General features: G+C 54.8%; 1 protein-coding gene across 2 annotated transcripts; it reads right to left on the bottom strand.

Annotated features, from left to right (window-relative positions):
- Window positions 1-254: 254 nt before the first annotated feature.
- Window positions 255-16,822, bottom strand: EMX1 (empty spiracles homeobox 1). 2 transcript variants are annotated; one of them, XM_045979944.1, is made up of 3 exons: window positions 15,958-16,819; window positions 10,029-10,213; window positions 255-820 (listed from the first exon to the last, which is right to left on the bottom strand). In XM_045979944.1, the coding sequence occupies exons 1-3, from the start codon at window positions 16,493-16,495 to the stop codon at window positions 653-655; spliced, it is 891 nt and encodes a 296-aa protein (XP_045835900.1). In that variant the 5' UTR covers window positions 16,496-16,819; the 3' UTR covers window positions 255-652. The 2 variants fall into 2 exon arrangements, with proteins under 2 accessions (XP_045835900.1, XP_045835901.1); XM_045979945.1 differs by lacking the exon at window positions 255-820 and adding an exon at window positions 8,033-8,062 and having other exon boundaries at window positions 15,958-16,822.
- Window positions 16,823-16,834: the final 12 nt, after the last annotated feature.

Below are 16,834 nucleotides of genomic sequence, written 5' to 3' on the forward strand. Positions count from 1 at the left end.
ATAGCTAGCCTCCCTTAAGACACAGGTTGGTCTTTCCCCACGTCTAGCCTCAGTTTCCCTTTCTCTAGAGCTGGAGCTCAAGATCAGGGTGGACCACCATCAGAGGAGAAAAGGTAATGGGTTGAGTCTCCCGGGCCCCGCCCCAGGCTCCCAGGTGCTGTACAAGCTTGCTCTGCCCGTCCCCACTGGTCCCCAGAGCCCGAATCCACCCCCCAGGCTCACAGGCTCCCGGGGGGTGGAGCTGGATGCCCATGTCATTAAGAGAGAGACTTTTATTATTCCCATAGGGAAGGGAGATACAAGGGAATCACTAAGAACTACAGTGGGTGCCTGGAAAATAAATTAAAACAGAAACGCATCAAAACAAACAGGAGATCAGAGAAGTGGAGAGTTGCTGGGAGGCTGCTGTGGCCGGCAGCCTGCCCAGGCAGGCGGGCTCTCTGAGGAGAAGGTGGAGGAGTCCCAGGCCTCAGCCAGCCCATTTCTTGTCCCTCCGTCAGCAGTGGCCCCAGGCTCCAAGCCCTGCGCGGCCGTGGCTCGAGGCCTCCCCGAAGCCTGGCGGGGGAGCGGCCAGAGTCCAGCTGGGCCCACCCGGGGGCCCTGGCCGGCAGCGAGCAGGTGCTCTGCTCTCGTGGATCCGTGGCTGCCCACCCTAGTCATTGGAGGTGACGTCGATGTCCTCCCCGTTGGCCTGCTTCGTGGCGATGCGCCACCGGTTGATGTGGTGGGAGCCCTTCTTCTTCTGCTCAGACTCCGGCCCCTCTTCCTCCAGCTTCTGCCGCTTGTACTTTGTCCTCCGGTTCTGGAACCACACCTTCACCTGGGCCAGGGAGGGAGGGGCAGAAGTAAGAAACACCCAGGAGGCCCCCAGAGCAGCTCCTGGGGTCTCAGTGCCCAGGCTGAGCTGGGAGCCAGATGGGGAAACCAAGGCCAGGGTCCTCTCCTCTGGCCAGGTGCTGCCTGCTGGATCTGAAAGACTACGCTTCCAGGTGTGAATGAGAGGGGAGAGGACACAGGGGGCCAAGATGGGGCCATCTTCCAGTCCCTCTCGCAGAGGGCAGGGAGCAATCACGGAGCTGCCGAGCATCCTGTAGCCACAGCACAGTAGAGGGGAGGAAGCCAGGCTCTGGAGCCCAGCAGGCCTGGGTCCCTACCCGTTTCTAGGAAGAGATAATAATCACTCCTTCAAGAGGTGGAGGTAGAGTGAGTAGGCGAACGTATAAAAAGCCATTGCATGAGTCCTGATGAGCGCCTGTGGCCCCGATGTACTCCCACCCCCAGCCACCCTGTGCTCTTTGCAGCACAATGAGGCAGAGTGGACATGACTAATAACCAGGAGGCGATGTCCACTCCAAGAGCAGTGCCCAGGACAGCCAGAGCACTCCTAGGGTCACATACGCCGCCACTCAAAGTTCCAACTCACACACCGTCTAGGTCAGTCAGCTTCTCTAGAGGACCCTGTGAACAATGTCAGGCGGAAATCCCCCCACCCCACATCAGAGGTTGAGCTGGGCAGGTGGATGGCTGCTTCCTCGGGGGGCAGCTACTCAGGGTGGCCTGAATCCCACTAATGAGGCCTCCTCCTTAGACACAGTGCTCTAAACTTCTTGCCCCCGGAGCACTGGCCTCTGCAGCCCATCCAAATATGGGAACAGGTTACACAGGAGAAACCGCAGGGTACAGAAGTGAGCTCCTCTTAGAGAGGGCCCCCTGCTTCTGTGTCAGGCAGTGAGAGTCCTGACAAAGGGAGGGTTCAAAAGCTGATAGCTGTCCTCTGTGATGGGGGGGGGGGGCTTGGAGGAACAGGTAAACAATGCTAAGCTCACCTCCTCCAGGAAGCTGCCCCAGATTTAGCCGTATCTCTCCTCACCCCTCACTTCTCCCACCTTCCCCAGCATTTGCTCAATGTCCAGGATACAGCCTTTAACATCCTCTTATGCATGATCAAGGAGGGCTATCCCAGCTCCCTAACTAGACCTAGTGCTCGAAACGGTGGAGGAAGCCTCACTCAGTCTGTCCGCTCCTCCTGGCCTTGCAGAGCCAGGCCATCTCCCGCCCACCCCCATCCTCAGAGTTGGCGAAAGTGGGCCTGGGCGCAGATCCTTTGCTAAGTTTCTTCCCTATTCTAGGCTTAAGCCCCTCATCTGTAGGAGAGATGTTTTTCTGGCTGCTTTGCAGCTCCAGGGCACCTCCTGGGCTTTTGCTCCAGAGGGTCCCTGGGGGAGGTGACACAGAGATGGCAGAGACTTGGATAGTTTCCTGAAAACGAGAGCTCATTTACAAAGCCAGCAGGTGCTGTTGGCTGCCGCTGGGTGAGCCCTGGTGTCCTTGCCGGTGGAGTGGGAGGTCGTGTGTGTGGAATGATGGTGAGCATACTTGGTTTTAGCAGCAGCAGTGAATGCTGAGGGAAAATCCTGGAACCCTGGGTGAGGACAGGGGCTGTCCTCAGAAGATGACCCACTCCAAGAATGGCGGAAAAGCGCAGGCTATAGCTATAAAACAAGGCAGTGTTGGGCCAAAAGCAGGCCTCATGTCAGGGCACAGGGAGCAGTTTCCTGCCCAAGGTGCTCTGCCTTCATGCTTCCCACCAGACACAGCCCTGTCTGCTTCGTGGAGCCCACCCAGTCCAAGGCTTCCCCTAACAGCTCCCTCTCCCCAGGGTCTGCCCTGCCCTTTAATTTTAGAGCACTGGGCGGGGCAGGGAGGACATCGAGCTAGGGATAGGAAGAAATGAGGCCCCTGGCCTCAGTGGATAGAGTAAGGGAGGGAGGAGCTTCTTCCCTGTCTCTAAGGCAGGGGGCAAACCTACCGCCTGCCTGTCTCACCTCAGACAGACAAAGGAAAATGGTAGATGCTCTGGGGGCAAGACTTCAGATCCCATAACCACCTTTCTGGGGTACAGGGCAGGCTGGGCTCTGGGTGGTTCTCAGCATAGCTGCATCTGGCCCCTGACTGCCCTCAACCCCACCCGAGAGCCCACTGACACCACGCCAGCCAATAGGTGGGTGAGTGCCTGGGAGGCCTGGAAGCGGGGCCGGAGTGGCATTATCGAGGGCCCGAGGGGCTGGCCAAGGGCTAAGCGAGCCCAGCCAAGGGATGGGGCAATTGGGGAAGCTCTGGCCCCTTTCTGCATCTTCTCCCTCCCACACACACTCCGAGGCTCCTTTCGGGAAGGAGACTTGTTTGGAGAGGGATGGACCCAGCCTGCTACCCTCACCCCACAACACCGGCCCGAAGGAGGAAAGTCCTCAATGGTGGAGCTCCAGGCACACGGTACGTTTTCTGGCAAGAGCCACCTTTCCTGGCCCACCCAAATGAAAGGGGATTCTGAATATTTTCTCCATGAAAATGACCAGGGTCAAGGAGGCAGGTTTCTAGAAACAGGGAGGTAAACTGTCTCCCAAGGCAGACTGGCTATCTGAACAGCCTTAGGCTGAGTGACCAGATGCTGTTTACAAAGACTGTAATAACAGGGGGCTGCTTATGACTTAATAATGTCAGTGAAAAGGGCAGAATACAGTTTGGGCACAGTGTGATCACAACCATGGGAAAACAAAATCTATGCATGGGGAAAAAAGACTAGAAGGAAATGTACTTAAAGTGTGGGTGACATTTCTTTCTTCTTTCCACTTTTTGTCTTTTCCTTGATACATTACTGATGACAATTAAGTTATTTTTTCTTAGAAAAAAGAGGAAGAATTGGGCTCTGAGTGTAGTAGGAGGCCAGAGTGACATTACCCTGGAATCCAGCGGGGCGATCTGGAGTCACCCCAGAGCCCTCTCCCTGGAGGACAGAGGCCCTAGAAAGGAACCAGGTCATGCAATGTGGGTCCCGCTCTGAGTGCTAGCTTTATGAAGCGATGTTTATTCTGTACCCGCTTCCCCATCATACCCGCACACTGGCCCCGGGCACCATCGGGATGTTGGCTGAAGGAACCCCTCCCCCATCTGTGACTCCTGTGAGTTTGGAGAGAGGTTCCTTGTGCCTCCCAAGCCCCCGTCTCACCGAATGTCTCAGTTTTTCAGAGAAGCCAGATCCTTCCAAGCTTCTCCACATCCACCTGAGTTTCACTGCCTGGAGTACTCTTGCTTAGCCTTCAAAAGCCTGCTCAGATATTCCTGGGCTGGACCTGCCCTGCTTCCTGTCTGTGCTTCCCGAGTAACTTTCCCTGTCTCAGCAACAGGGACCCCAGCAGCGCGTTCATGTACTTCTCGAAACTCTGTCTCCTTATCAGGCCGTGGGAACCTGGAGAACCAAAGCAGCGTAGTAGTGTGGGCTGGCATCCCCCTGGGCACGTGCCGGTCTGTTCAGCAAGCTGGCCACAGGCGACGTACCTGGCCCTGTGCTCTGGGCAAGAGGTGCCTCGGCCAGACATGGAGAGCCGGAGAAAATCAATGGTGGAGGGATGGAGGTCTAATCAGAGAAGCGGTTTGGGAAGTGCGATGGCTGGAGACATGGGATTCTTTTCAGGCCTAGTTCAGTGGATACTTCTACAACAGGGTCAATTCTTAATTCTCCACGTTGTGGACTGGGTTAACCACTTCTAGGGAGAATCTGGGGGAGGGAGGGACACATACTGCTGGGAGGCACAGGGGTCAGCATGGGTCAAACAGGATGAGGAAGGTGCTGGGGAGGAATGAATGAACGCATGCGTGCGTTAATGTACGAGAGGACTGACTGGTGTGTGTAAGAAGGTGTGCATGTACCGATGAGCAAATGAATGGACGAAGGAACTAACACACAAGCAAACTACAGCTCCAGCCAATTATTTCACTTTACTTTTGAGTAACCTGCTATTTGAATGACCCAGATTTGGATCATTCATTTCCACTGGTCCCCAACTTTAGCCCATCCCAAAGGGAAGAGTCTGTGGCCCCTGCCTGCCTGCATTCAGGAGAATACTTGTCCGCAAGGTGTTCAAACACTCTATCAAGGTAATAGCCCACTCTGCTGGGGATCCATTTCCTATTATTTGATCATATGAGCTACTCCCACTCTCAGGGTCAAGCCCAATGCCATGCTAGGCCCACCAAACTGAGGGAGGTCACCTCTGACTCCCCATCAACCATAGCCCAACTCGTCCTAAGCCTTCCTGCCTCCTCCTCTGCATCCATCAAGCATCATATGGATGCTTGCCCTCACTCTCAGAAAGACATCACAGGGTCATCTGCCCCCTTAGGATGAGGCCCTAGGGACCTTCTCCAGTCTCCCTCACCCTCCCCTGCCCTATTCTGCCTCCCACTGGACTCTGGAACTTGAGTGACGCAGAAATTCTTGGAAAAGAACCAAGACCTGGAGAAGAGATGAGTCCATCTCAGAACCGACAGTGAGCTAGTAACAAAGGTCTCTTGACCTTCCCTAAAATTCAAGTCATTTGGATATCTCCTTCTCAACCATCACCTCAAAAGCAGAGTTTTTCAGAGCAGGAATGGACCCCAAGAAATCTCCTTACCAATACTCCAGGGGGGAAAACCCACCGGCAGGTAATCAGACACTCTTTCCTTCTGAGACCTCCCCACCTGTTCTTCTTGGGCCCCAGGATGGTGGCCAGACTTGACACCTCCTGCTGCATCTTAATCCACGTCAAACCCTCCCCTTCCTTCCCACCAGTGTAGAAACCTGTGCATCCCTCCAAGCTTTCTGGGCCTGAGGTCTTCTGGAAACCTTCCACCCCTGCAGGTCTCCCTCATTTCCCTCAGCCCACAGCTGTGACTTCAAGGAGACTCTAGTCACTCCTTATGCATATTCTGCCAGTGTGCACACTTTACAGTTCCCCCCATCACGAATCTCCAAGGCCAAGGACTCCATTTCTGCACCCCTTTCTCACAGCTCAACTGAACTCAAAGCCAGAGAAGGTGAAGAAACACCTGCTGAACGGTTCAGAGCAGGAGGGGCAGCTGGAAACACTGACCGGCTGATCAGCCCGGACTCCTTCCCCATACACCTAACATGCCACCCCCACGCATGCACGTAAGCACCCGAGCTGCCTTCCACGCCACGTCTATGTGATATCACCCGACTCTGGGCATCAATCACACTGCCTGCATGTGCCCCACACTGTAGCACATACATGTTACACACACCCATTACACATACACACACACATTCACTTCCACTCACAGCTCTGATCTGACCCCAATCTGGGTCTGCCCACAGGGACTGAAGCTCAGGTGGACATCACCCAGTCATCTGCGTCAGACTCCAAAGCAGCGCCACAGCAGTGAGGAGCAAGTGATCAGAGCCAGAAAGGAGAACCACACCTTTCCTGGGACCACTCCCTCCACTTCCTGGATTGACCCATGGCCTTCCCTGCATAGATACCCAACACTCCACCAAACGCACAAACCTGCCCCGACAAAGAAGTTCAGCTTGCCCACCTCCCAACACTCCATACTAAAGCTTTGAGCATACAGAGACCCCTGAGCCCTAGATTAAGACCCACACACTGATTTCCTTAACCCTACCAGGAGTTTTACCCACGAACTGGTGGATAAAACTAGAACATCTAAAATAAAGTCCAAGGGAAAAACAGAAAACAGAGACACAGGGAGGTGTCAGTGACTACAGAAAGCAAGGGAAATGACTGATAAAGTTAACGCATGGAGATGTGTACAATCCACAGAAATTTGCCTCTTTATTCCATACATGTTTATGGAGCATTGACTCCTTGCTCATCACTGACCCTATAGAGTATAGAGAGAAGCAGGAAGGCTTGACCCCTGGCTCCCAAAGCTGGCCTGTTGTTCAGCTTCAGAATCACCCAGAGAGCTGTTTTAAACACATTTCCTGGATCCTATCCTGGAACTCCTAAGAGGATCTCCTGAATAGGGTCTGGGAATCTGTATGTTGAGATTTCCTCACGAGATGGAACTAGCCAGTCTACAGAGTGACATTTGGACGTGGTGGATAATTTCGCAGCAGCAAAGTCCTATGCATATTATGATATACAGGAGATGTACTGTGAGCTCTGAAAACTTGGAGGGAGCGCTATACAGAAATACAGAGGAGAATAGAGATGAGACAGAAACTCAGGGCTGGAAAGAACCATGGAGTTCATTTCATTAAATGTTACAGATACAGCAACTGAGGCCCAGAAAGAAAACAAAGACAGAGCTGATGACACCATAGGTAAGCAGTAGCAGGCATATGAACACCCTGTCAGTAGCTAACTAGATCTGTATAGAGGGAAGCTTGAGAAGGATGGTAGGTACACAGAAGATAAACAGAATAGATGATAAGGAAATAATCAACAGTTGGGTAAGTGAGAGCTAGTGTTAGTTAGGAGGAAGAAGAATGTAATGAATAGAAAACAGGAAGTATAAATTAAACAGCTTTGGAGAGGCATTTTAAGGAGCTCAGACAGAGAAGTATGTGGCTAGATATAAAACAGCTATCTGTGCAGGACGGATTGGAGAGCTCCCAGAGACAAATGTAGCTAATGTAGTTACTGACAGTAGAAATAGATGGCAGGGGACTGACGGCAGAGATGGACGTTTGACAAATAGCCAATAGTTGGAAATGACAGGTAGGCTTGCCCAGTAAATACTGAAAGATGGATAATTAATTAGGTAGCCTAAGTCCAAATGATAAGTTACAAGAGGGACAGAAAGACAGCTATGATGGTGAAGGAGACCAGATATGGCAGAAGAAACACCAGACTAATTCAGGAAGCCCAGTCTAGGCTGGGGGTTTACTGTTACACTAACCAACTTGATATATATACTACTTTACACAGAGGGAAGGGAAGGACCGGGGATAAGAATTCATATTATTTGAATTCCTATTACGTGCCTTTAATCCTCAAACAATCTATTTTCCAGATGAGAAAATTAGAGCTCAGAGAGGTTAAGTAACTTGCACAAGGTCACACAGTCAATTAGCAAGGAGGCAGATAATAAAATCCAATCTGTCCTCCTAGGGAGCTCTGCCCACTCCATCTCACTATCTCAGTCCTCACCTGAAAAGAGGAGCCTTTACAGGATGGTTTCTCAGGCTCAAGACTCCTGTAGTTCTATTGTGGGGTTTTTTTTGTTGTTGTTCCATATGCTAAAACCAGCTCATCTATAGATAGAATGAGATTAGACATGAGTTTTGATAGTTAAGCTGGATATACTATATTATTCTACCCGGTTTTGTTTTAAATGTGTTTGAAACATAACAAAAATGAAGGAAACAATCATTACATTGACTAACTGGCATTGTGGGGAGCAAACAGGCAGCTAGATTCGGTTTGAAAGAAAGTTCATTAAAAATGCCCTCACTGAGCTAAAAAATTAAAAGTTTAAAAACAATGACATTATTTCAACAAGTGTTAATCTGTGGGTGGGAGGATTATAAACTGTTTTGTTTTCTTACACTTCTGCAATTAAAATTTAATAACTATTATTTTTTAAATGATGTTAACTATAAACACCATTCTTAAATTGACACCTTGTTTTAGGCAACTTTAAAACACTGTTTGCCAGGAGGGAACGAGGGTATTATTTTATTAGCTTGTGTTTTTAGCATATATTTCTTTTAAACATTTTAAAAATTAAGTTGGCTGTTTTGTAAGCTTTAGCTCTGCAGTTAGAACAGCCCAACCAGCAAATCTGAAAAAGCACGGGTCCTGCGGTAGAGGAGAGAGCAATGTGTGATTAAATGGAACATCAGACAGATAAGATGTCTTGACAATAGAAATTAATATAGGACGTGAGGACCAGCCAGTGCTGTCTGCCAGGGGACTGGGGAGGCACTTAGGGTCTGGATTCCCCACTGGGCCCCCTTCCTATTTTCACTACTCCCCGGGAGACCCCAGGCCCGTCTCCCTCCCCCCAAGACACCTCCTCAGGGCACTACGAAGGAAGATAGTAGGGGCCAAACCATCAAGAATGGGGAGAGGGTGATAAAAAGCCCGAGGGGCCCCTGGGCAAGCCAGCAGCCTTCTCTCATTTGCACATCTGGGAGCTTTGAGGGATGGAAGGGAGTACCATCTCCCAAGGCCCATCCGGATACTGAAATCGGCCTCCAGGGCAGTAGCCAGCCCCTACAGCTATATCAGACGACTCCCAGGGACCAAGAGCTCAGGCGGTGCTTCCACACAGCATTTATTTAAAGCGAAGTCTTCACTTACAATAAACCCAAATCTGCCTCCATAGGACTCTAATCTAGTTCTTTAGTTTTTTCTTTTCCTAATTACCAGTTACAAAAATACTCCGTGGTGACCCTAATTTCACCCAGTTCAAAACCTCCCCAACGCCACTGGAGCTTGTTCCCTCCCCAACTCAACAGCCCTCCAAGTGTTTGAACGCAGTCCCGGAGTCCCCGAATCTACTTTTCCACCATTCCCACTTTCCTCCCATGTCTGCGCGCCCCAAACACCAGTTTCCAGAGTCCTAGCAGTCTGCCTGCGCAGAGATCAGCGCCCCCCTCCGACCCCAAGCAAGGCTGGCCCCTTCCTGGCTGATTCCTCGACTTTTGATGTTTATAGCCCGAGGACACGTGGGCTTTCTCCCCACACCACAGCCGCTGGTGGGCAGCCCAGGCCTCCGCCAACTCGGCCCATGAACAGCAGCAAAGCCGGTGCGGGGGGTGAGGAAGGCCCGGGCCTCCCACAAAACCGTGAGCACCCCAGAGGAGAGGCGGGAGAAGAGCCACAGTAACCACAGGGTTGAACCGGCTCCAGGGGACACTGGGACAGCTCGGGAGTGACTGCGGCGTGGCCCTGCCTCCTCCTGAGAACCCGGTGCCTCCTGTGGGCTTTGAGAGCAGGCTGGGCTGTGGTTTGAGTCCAGACTCCTGGTGGGTCCTCAGAGCTTGACAGAGGTCCTGCGGCCTCGGCGAGGCTAACCGCAGCGGGAGGGAAGGGGCTCTAGAGATAGGCTTTGCCGGAGGGCCGCGGGGGGTAGGGGTGGCTTTTGGAACTGAGTGGGACCGAGCTCCGGGGAAGGCGGGGGCGTGCGCCTCGGGCCCCTCCTGCACCTGCCCGCCCCCACCTGCACCTGGGCCCGTGGGCCGAGCGCGGGCCGGCGGCGTGGTGATTGATTACCTGCGTCTCCGAGAGGCTGAGGCTGCCGGCCAGCTGCTTCCGCTCGGCGCCCACCACGTAGTGGTTCTTCTCGAAGGCGCGCTCCAGCCGCAGGAGCTGCGAGGGCGAAAAGGCCGTGCGGATCCGCTTGGGCTTGCGCGCGAAGGGGCCGTGCAGAAGCAGCCCGTCCTGGGGCACGTCGCTCGCTGCGGCCGCGCCGCCGACGGCAACACAGCAGGTACAGACAGAGAGAAGGGGCGCCGTGAGCCGCAGCCCGGCCGCCGGGCCGCCCCCGGGAGCCGGCCGAGCTCGGCCCCGTGGCCCCGCTCGCAAACGCCCTTGGCGCTCCGTTGCCCTCTCCAGTCCTTGGCTCCCGCCCCCACTTCTCCCCTTTCCCTTGTGCCGCCCCTTCCTTAAGTCCACTCCTCTCTCCTCCCCCATACTTCCTGAGGGTTCGAAAAGCTACCCCGTCGGTCGACCGAGGCCTGGAGGAGCAGAGCAGCGGATCACTAGATGGGCCAGGAGGAGGGCCCAGGCCTAGCGAGGCGCCTGGAGCAGCAGAAGAAGCCAGGGTGGGAAAAATCCCTTAGCTCTCTTTGTCCCCTGGCCCTGCTACGCGAGGAGGGACAGGGCTGAGAGTCACAAAGGTGATATGGGGAACAGTGAGGCTGCTCACCACCCTCATGCCAAACACATTTCAGGAACTAGAAGGGACCCAAGGCATTCTCTTTTCACACCTGTTTAAACCACCCTTGCAGCTAAATGCTCAGGCCGCTAGCCCTCTGAAAATTCCTGCCAGCAGGCCCAGGCTCTACCTTGCAAGTGGTAAAAATAGGCCAGCGGCTAGGTCAATGTCCAGGCAACACCTAAAGGTCTAAGATCAGGCTTCTTCCTCCCCCTTTCCCTCCTCTCTCCCCCAAGCCTTCAGGTAAAGCTCACTGCCCCCAGGAGACTCCTAATGCTCTCCAGTGGGAAAAGGCCTTGCTTCATCCCTGAATAGTCCCGTGCAGAAGAAACACGTGTATAAATATCTAGATGTCATCTTTCTCTCTAATATATATAGATATAGATATATTGGTTTCTGCATGGGCGTGTGTAAATATATGCTCCAGCCTCCCTACTGTCTTTTTCTCCCATCTACCATACAGGATTTTCAAAGAGTGTAATTGTCCCTTGGCAAGTGTTGGCCATCATGGGAACTCAGCTCCTACAAGCAGGAGGAGGGGCTGACCCTGGGTGGGATAAGGCCCCCTGCCCCTGCCCTGGGGTGGTGAGGTCAGGAAGTACAAAAGCCAAAATGATCCTCCACCTACCACCCCACATTCAGTAAACCCCCCACCAGGTCTTTGTGCAATCTCTGGCTTGGTTGCACATGCTCTCAGACTTGAAACAGGCCTTGACATCACCCGTGGGTTCTCATGCAGGGGCAAATATCAGTACCCTTGAGCCACTGACAATGAAGAGCCCGACATGGAATGTTTTCACACAGTTAGCCATTGAGATTGACTGAGCCAACGAATTTCTCCAGCAATGGCCCACTGGTTTTACCCAGTTCGACCTGTTGTTTTGTTTAAGGCAATTGTTTGGATCTCAGCTGAGATTTTCTATTTCTGGAAATACCTCTGTAAGGGAAGTAAGGGCACATTATGGACATGATATTGCTAAAACTCTCCAGGTAGCTGTTCATGTCCCTCTGCTGGTGGAAACTTTCTCCAGCTCCTTGGGCTTTGCACGCTTACACAGGTGACTTTTATTGCTGGGTTTTGCCCCCCCCCCTTCTAAAACAAGGTTGCCAGAGGGGAAATGAAGTCCCCCTGACAATCACTTTTCTGTTTCAAGTGGCTGGATCTGTGCAGCTACAAAAGGGAGTGGCATCACACCTTGGGGAGATGGAGGGGGATGCTCTGCCCAGTGGGCCCTTCAAGGTGGAGGCAGGCCCAGGGCTGTTAGGCCTGAATGAAGAAGTTTAACTGGTGGTGGTGGAGGGGATAGATGATCAAGGGAAGTGGTCTGGCAGAGAGGAGTAAGAAGGAATGAAAGGAGGAGTCTGATCCAAGTAGGAATAAGAATTAAAGTCTTAAGTGAGTACCAGTGTGATAGGCCAGAGAAAGATGGAAGAGGTGGGTGGGAAGCAAACCCTTCTTGCTGATGTTAAACTGCTTCAGCACACGGTGTGGTTCTGAGCCTGGGTGGAGTCCCAACAGTAGTTTTGCCTCTGGACAAATAAGCTGGGCAAGGAGAAGGCCTCTCTCATCCCAGAGTTCCAGTGTTGGCCTCAGCCGCTCAATCGGCCCAGGCTTGTCAAAAGTGAGGTGGCAGCCCGGAGAGACCCTGTAGATGGGAGTGAATGAGGTGCAGGGGTGTCAGGGACAATCTGTGACTGGGAGAGCAGGACTGCAGTCTGCCTCGGTGTGTATGGTTTGATGGCTGTTTTGTGATTCTGGGGGTATGTGTTGGTCCCTTGCATGGTGGACTTCTCTGTGTTTGTCTTCATAAACCCGAAGTGGAGGATGGAAGCAACAAGCTTACTCTGTCCTTGGGACATACGCACATCCCGTTGCCTCAAGTCTGGTTATTTTAGGAAAAGCTAGGCTTGGTTTACTGTCATGCCCTGTTGGGGCAGATAGACTGTGTCCTTCAGGCTATGTCCACATGTACCAGCAGAAACATAGGGGTCCATCTGACCCAACCACGAAGAAGCAAGGGGCAGGAAAATGACTCAGTATACTGAAAGGTGATGACAGACTGGATTTAAAAAGAAGCAAGGGTTTTTTTTCCTGTAAGAGAGAGGGGGTTTAGTGCAAAACTAACTATCCGGACAAACTGATCAAATAGCTCCATGTTTCTGTAAGGATAGAGTGATGCTTTAGGCGCCCAAGTTCCTGGGCCCCTCTCGTTATGGGTAGGGGGCCTCAACAGTCCCTACCACAGCTTCAGTTTCCCTTAACTGGACCGCAAGAGCAGAACAAGCTTGGGGCTGGGGCCAGTGTGGCCTGTTTCCCTGCAGTAGTTCTCACCTCTGGCAGTGGGCTGTCAGTTTCAGACAAGGAGAGATGGAAAAGTGGAAGAAGGATGACCAGCTTCCCTAGAGCCAGGAGGAACTGAACCCACCCCATTTTTCTCCCGCCTCTCAATGCAGGGAAGGCAGGGACTGGCAGGAGAGACTCCCAGGACTGAGGTGGCGGGACGTTGGAACTAAAGGATCCGAAGTGCCGTTGCTGGCCGCTGAACTCCCTTCTAGAGAGGCCACGGCCGGCCAGGAGCTCTGGGCCGGCCGGCTGGGCAGAGGAGCCTGGGGCGACAGTGGGAAAGGCCCGCCAAGCTGCGGAGATAACCTCATTCCCCCTCCTCCTGCCGGAACAAAGGCGCCCTTTGAAGCACCGGCCCATTACCGACGTGGATCCCTGAGGGCTGGGCTTCCCAGGCCCTCTCCAGACGCCGTTCCCAGCCTGGAAAGTTCCTGCGTCCGGGAAATGGCACCGAAGTGCGGCCAATTCCCGGTTTCCGCCGGCTCCTCCCCTTCAGGCCTCGAAGCTACGGGCTTCAGGATCCCGCCGCCTGATCCAGACCATCCCCCGTGGGCTCTTCCTTTTTCACCGCCTCGCTCCGCCGAGAAGCCGCTTCCACGCGCGCTGGTCCGCGCTGCGCACGGAGCGCAGACATGTTCCTTTTCGTTCGTGTAGGGTTTCGTTTCTTGCATTAAAACGGGGCTGAAATGAGCATCGCAGAGACCCGGTTCTCTAGAAAACGCGGCGCCGGAGGGCCTGGGACGGCTCGGCCCGCAGCCCCGAGGCCCAGCTGGGCCCGCCAGGCTCACAGCTGCCGGGCCGCGCATCGGGCCGCGGCGACGAAAACCCGACCCAAAGCCGAAACGTCTCAGGGTCGGCAAAGTCCTTCCGTGTCCAACGGATTTCCGAGTTCAAAAATGCGGCCACACATGGCTCCATCTCCGCGTCCAGAAACGGTTCTTAAGAGAAAATTTCAACCGTTTTTGCAACTCGACAACGTGCCCGCCGGGACTGATGGCTCAGGGAGCCGCGGCAATTTCCGAGGTTTTTCGGAGAATTCATGTGGGCTCGATTGGCTGGGAATGCTCAGAGCCAGAGCTGGATCTGTCGCGAGCTGTCCCCGGCCCTCGGCGCCCCGTGCCCGTGGGGACGAGGCTAGAGGCGGGAAAAGCATCTAGGAGGGCGTGGGTCGCCGGGTCTGAAGCAGCGGGCTTGGCGGGGGAGGCCTTCCCTGGATGATCGGGGACCCCAGGGCTTAGGACCGGTTCTGCCCTCTCCTCAGAGCCCATGTCCCTCTACCAGCCTCCTAACCACGGGTCCTTCTACTGCCCCAGCCCGACGTTCAAAAATATCCGCGACTCTCACATCGGCCCATGGGTGCCATGTTTTGAGACCCAGGCTGGGCTGGGCCCGAGGAGCACCGAGATGGTTTACTCAGTTTTGAATAAAACTTCATTCATTTATAGCAATAAACAATCATTGTAATTGACAGATTTCATGCCCAAAACGGCTGACACCATAGGCTCCCTCCCCCACAGCATAATTTAGGCAAATCTTTGAAATCTGATGGGGAAACAAGTCTGCCCACAAAAATTCTTGTTCAAGTAATTACAGCCTTTTATATTGTTGGGATCTGCTGGGTCAGTATCTACTTGTCAGATGGGACTAAGCAAATTGACAAATTGGACCAGGAAAGCAGCTTCCCATGAAACAGTTCAGCAGCTATAGCCAAAGCTTCAAAAAAGATCATTTTTCGTCTGTTATCTAGAAAATGGTACCAAGCATCTGGTTGACTTTGTGTATACCGCGGTTTATCCTCAGATTAGGTTGGCAGCCGAAGCTCTAGCCACATCCTTTTCATTGGTTTTACTAAAAGCCGGGTTACCTAGCTCTGAGTCAGGGAACCTCAAAAGACTGAGGTCCAGTCCCGTCTACACTAACAAAATAAAACTGGAAACTAAAGCAATTACTGTACAAATTAGGCCATTCTTTAAAAAGAAAAAAAGGCAAGAAAAGAGAAACAAACTTTAACAAATTCCAGGAAGAAAACGTACTCCAACAAATCCAACTCTTTCCTTTGGGAAAGTCAGATAATGGAAACGTGTGTGTGTGTGTGTGCGCGCGCGCGTTTGTAAGGCTAGTGGGGGATCTTCATTAGCAAACCCGTTGCTCAGTAAAGACGTGGGAGCTTGGCTAGCCTGCGACCTTAAAAGCCTCCGCCCCCCTGCTTGGGAGGACTGCCGTGGGTCCCGTAGCCGCCGGGTGGACTCCTAGAGTCGGGGCATGGCGAAGGAAGCCGGTTGCTATTGCAACCCTTCCCGACCCTGGGTCGAGAGGCACTTGTGACTCGACAAAGTCGGGTCGAGGTTGTTGAGAAACACCCCAAGACGGTGGAGCACTCCTCACGGAACATTAACTCTCCAGTCTCTCCTCCCCTCTGCCCCTTCTCTCGGCAGACCAGGGGCACGCGCGTGGACTTTGCCCCGCCTGGACGCGCCAGCGAGGGCGGATATCTGGGAATTGGTGGTGGATGTGAGAGGGAAGTAGGGTCCCAGGTCCAGCCGGTGCAGAGGGAGGGGGAGGCGGGCGCTGCGGGCGCTGCGCTCTCTGGACTGGGACTGGCTTAGCACCGAGAGATTCTGGCAGGCCGCGGGGAGGATCAGGAGAAGCTCTAGGGATGCGCCCGGGTTTGGCGTCCGAACCCGCACCGTTTTCTGGGCAAGCCTGGAGGTCCCAACCTGGCTCTCTGGGAGGAAACCCAACGCCGCGGAAGCACGAACGGATCCGGCACGGCTCTTCCCGGTTTGGGAATCGGCCTCTGCGGACCCCACAGCCTTGTTTCAGCAACTTCTGAACAGCCCCGCACGCCCCCGAGCCTCCCCCGCGCCACCGCAGCGCCGGCGCTGGCCGGCCGCCTAAGCGGGCACAGCATGGGCACTCACCCTGGAAGCGGTGGCCGAAGAAGCGGTTCCGCAGGACCCAGGGGTAGAAGTGCAGAGGGTCCCGGTGCTGGGCGCCGAAGAAGGAGTGCGGGGGCTGCAGCGGAGAGGCGCCCAGCTGGTGCGCCGGGTGCACGGTCAGCGCGGGGTGGTTCATGGCCTCGGGGAACACGAGCTCGGGCCCACCGTACAGCGAGCGACCGGCGCCCGCGGCGGCGGCGGCGGCGGCGGCGGCGGCGGCGGGGAAGCCGCTCACGAAGGCCGCCTCGGCCGCGCCGGGGTGAGGGTAATTGAGCGCCGTGGGCCGGAGTGGCTCCTCCGAGGCGGCCGCCGCCAGGGGATGGGAGCCGGCGCCCCCGCCGCCAGTGCCCCCGCCGGTGCCGCCGTCCTTGGCTACCAAGGACTCGATGGTAAAGCCGCGCTTGGCTGTGGGCTGGAACATGGTCGCGGTCGCCAGAGCCGAGCGAGGCAGCCGGGCTCTGGGGAGCGCTCCGCGTCCTGGCGCCGCCGCCGTGCGGGGTGTGCACCCAGCCAGGCACATGCACACACACCAGCACCCCTCACCTCCCCCGCCCGCCCGCCCGCGCTCAGACCCTGCCGGCGAGCCAGGCGCGGAGAGGCGAGGGGCGTGAGAGCGAGCGAACGCGGAGTCTGGCCACGGCGCGCACCAAGGCGCGCCGGCCTCTGGGGCCGAGCGGGCAGCTCCCGGAGCGGGCACTGGCGCGGGTTCCGTGCGATGCTGCGAGCTGCCTCTATGGCCTGGGGGCTGAGCCCGGCCCCCTCCCTCCCGAGTCCAGCCAGGACAGACCCCCGCCCCTGGTCTCCCAGCACTGCCCAGCTCAGCTTCGGCCGCTGTACTGCGAGGCGCGAGTTAGCCGGC

This window comes from Meles meles, chromosome 15 (genome assembly GCF_922984935.1).
Source record: "Meles meles chromosome 15, mMelMel3.1 paternal haplotype, whole genome shotgun sequence".
Classification (NCBI taxonomy): Eukaryota; Metazoa; Chordata; class Mammalia; order Carnivora; family Mustelidae; genus Meles; species Meles meles.

Coding starts and splice junctions, on each gene's coding strand:
- EMX1 (XM_045979944.1), bottom strand. CDS start 16,495: ATGTGCCTGGCTGGGTGCACACCCCGCACGGCGGCGGCGCCAGGACGC. Junction 10,214..15,957: donor CTTCGGCCACCGCTTCCAGG/GTGAGTGCCCAT, acceptor GCGCGGCCGCAG/CGAGCGACGTGCCCCAGGAC. Junction 821..10,028: donor TCAGCCTCTCGGAGACGCAG/GTAATCAATCAC, acceptor TCCCTGGCCCAG/GTGAAGGTGTGGTTCCAGAA.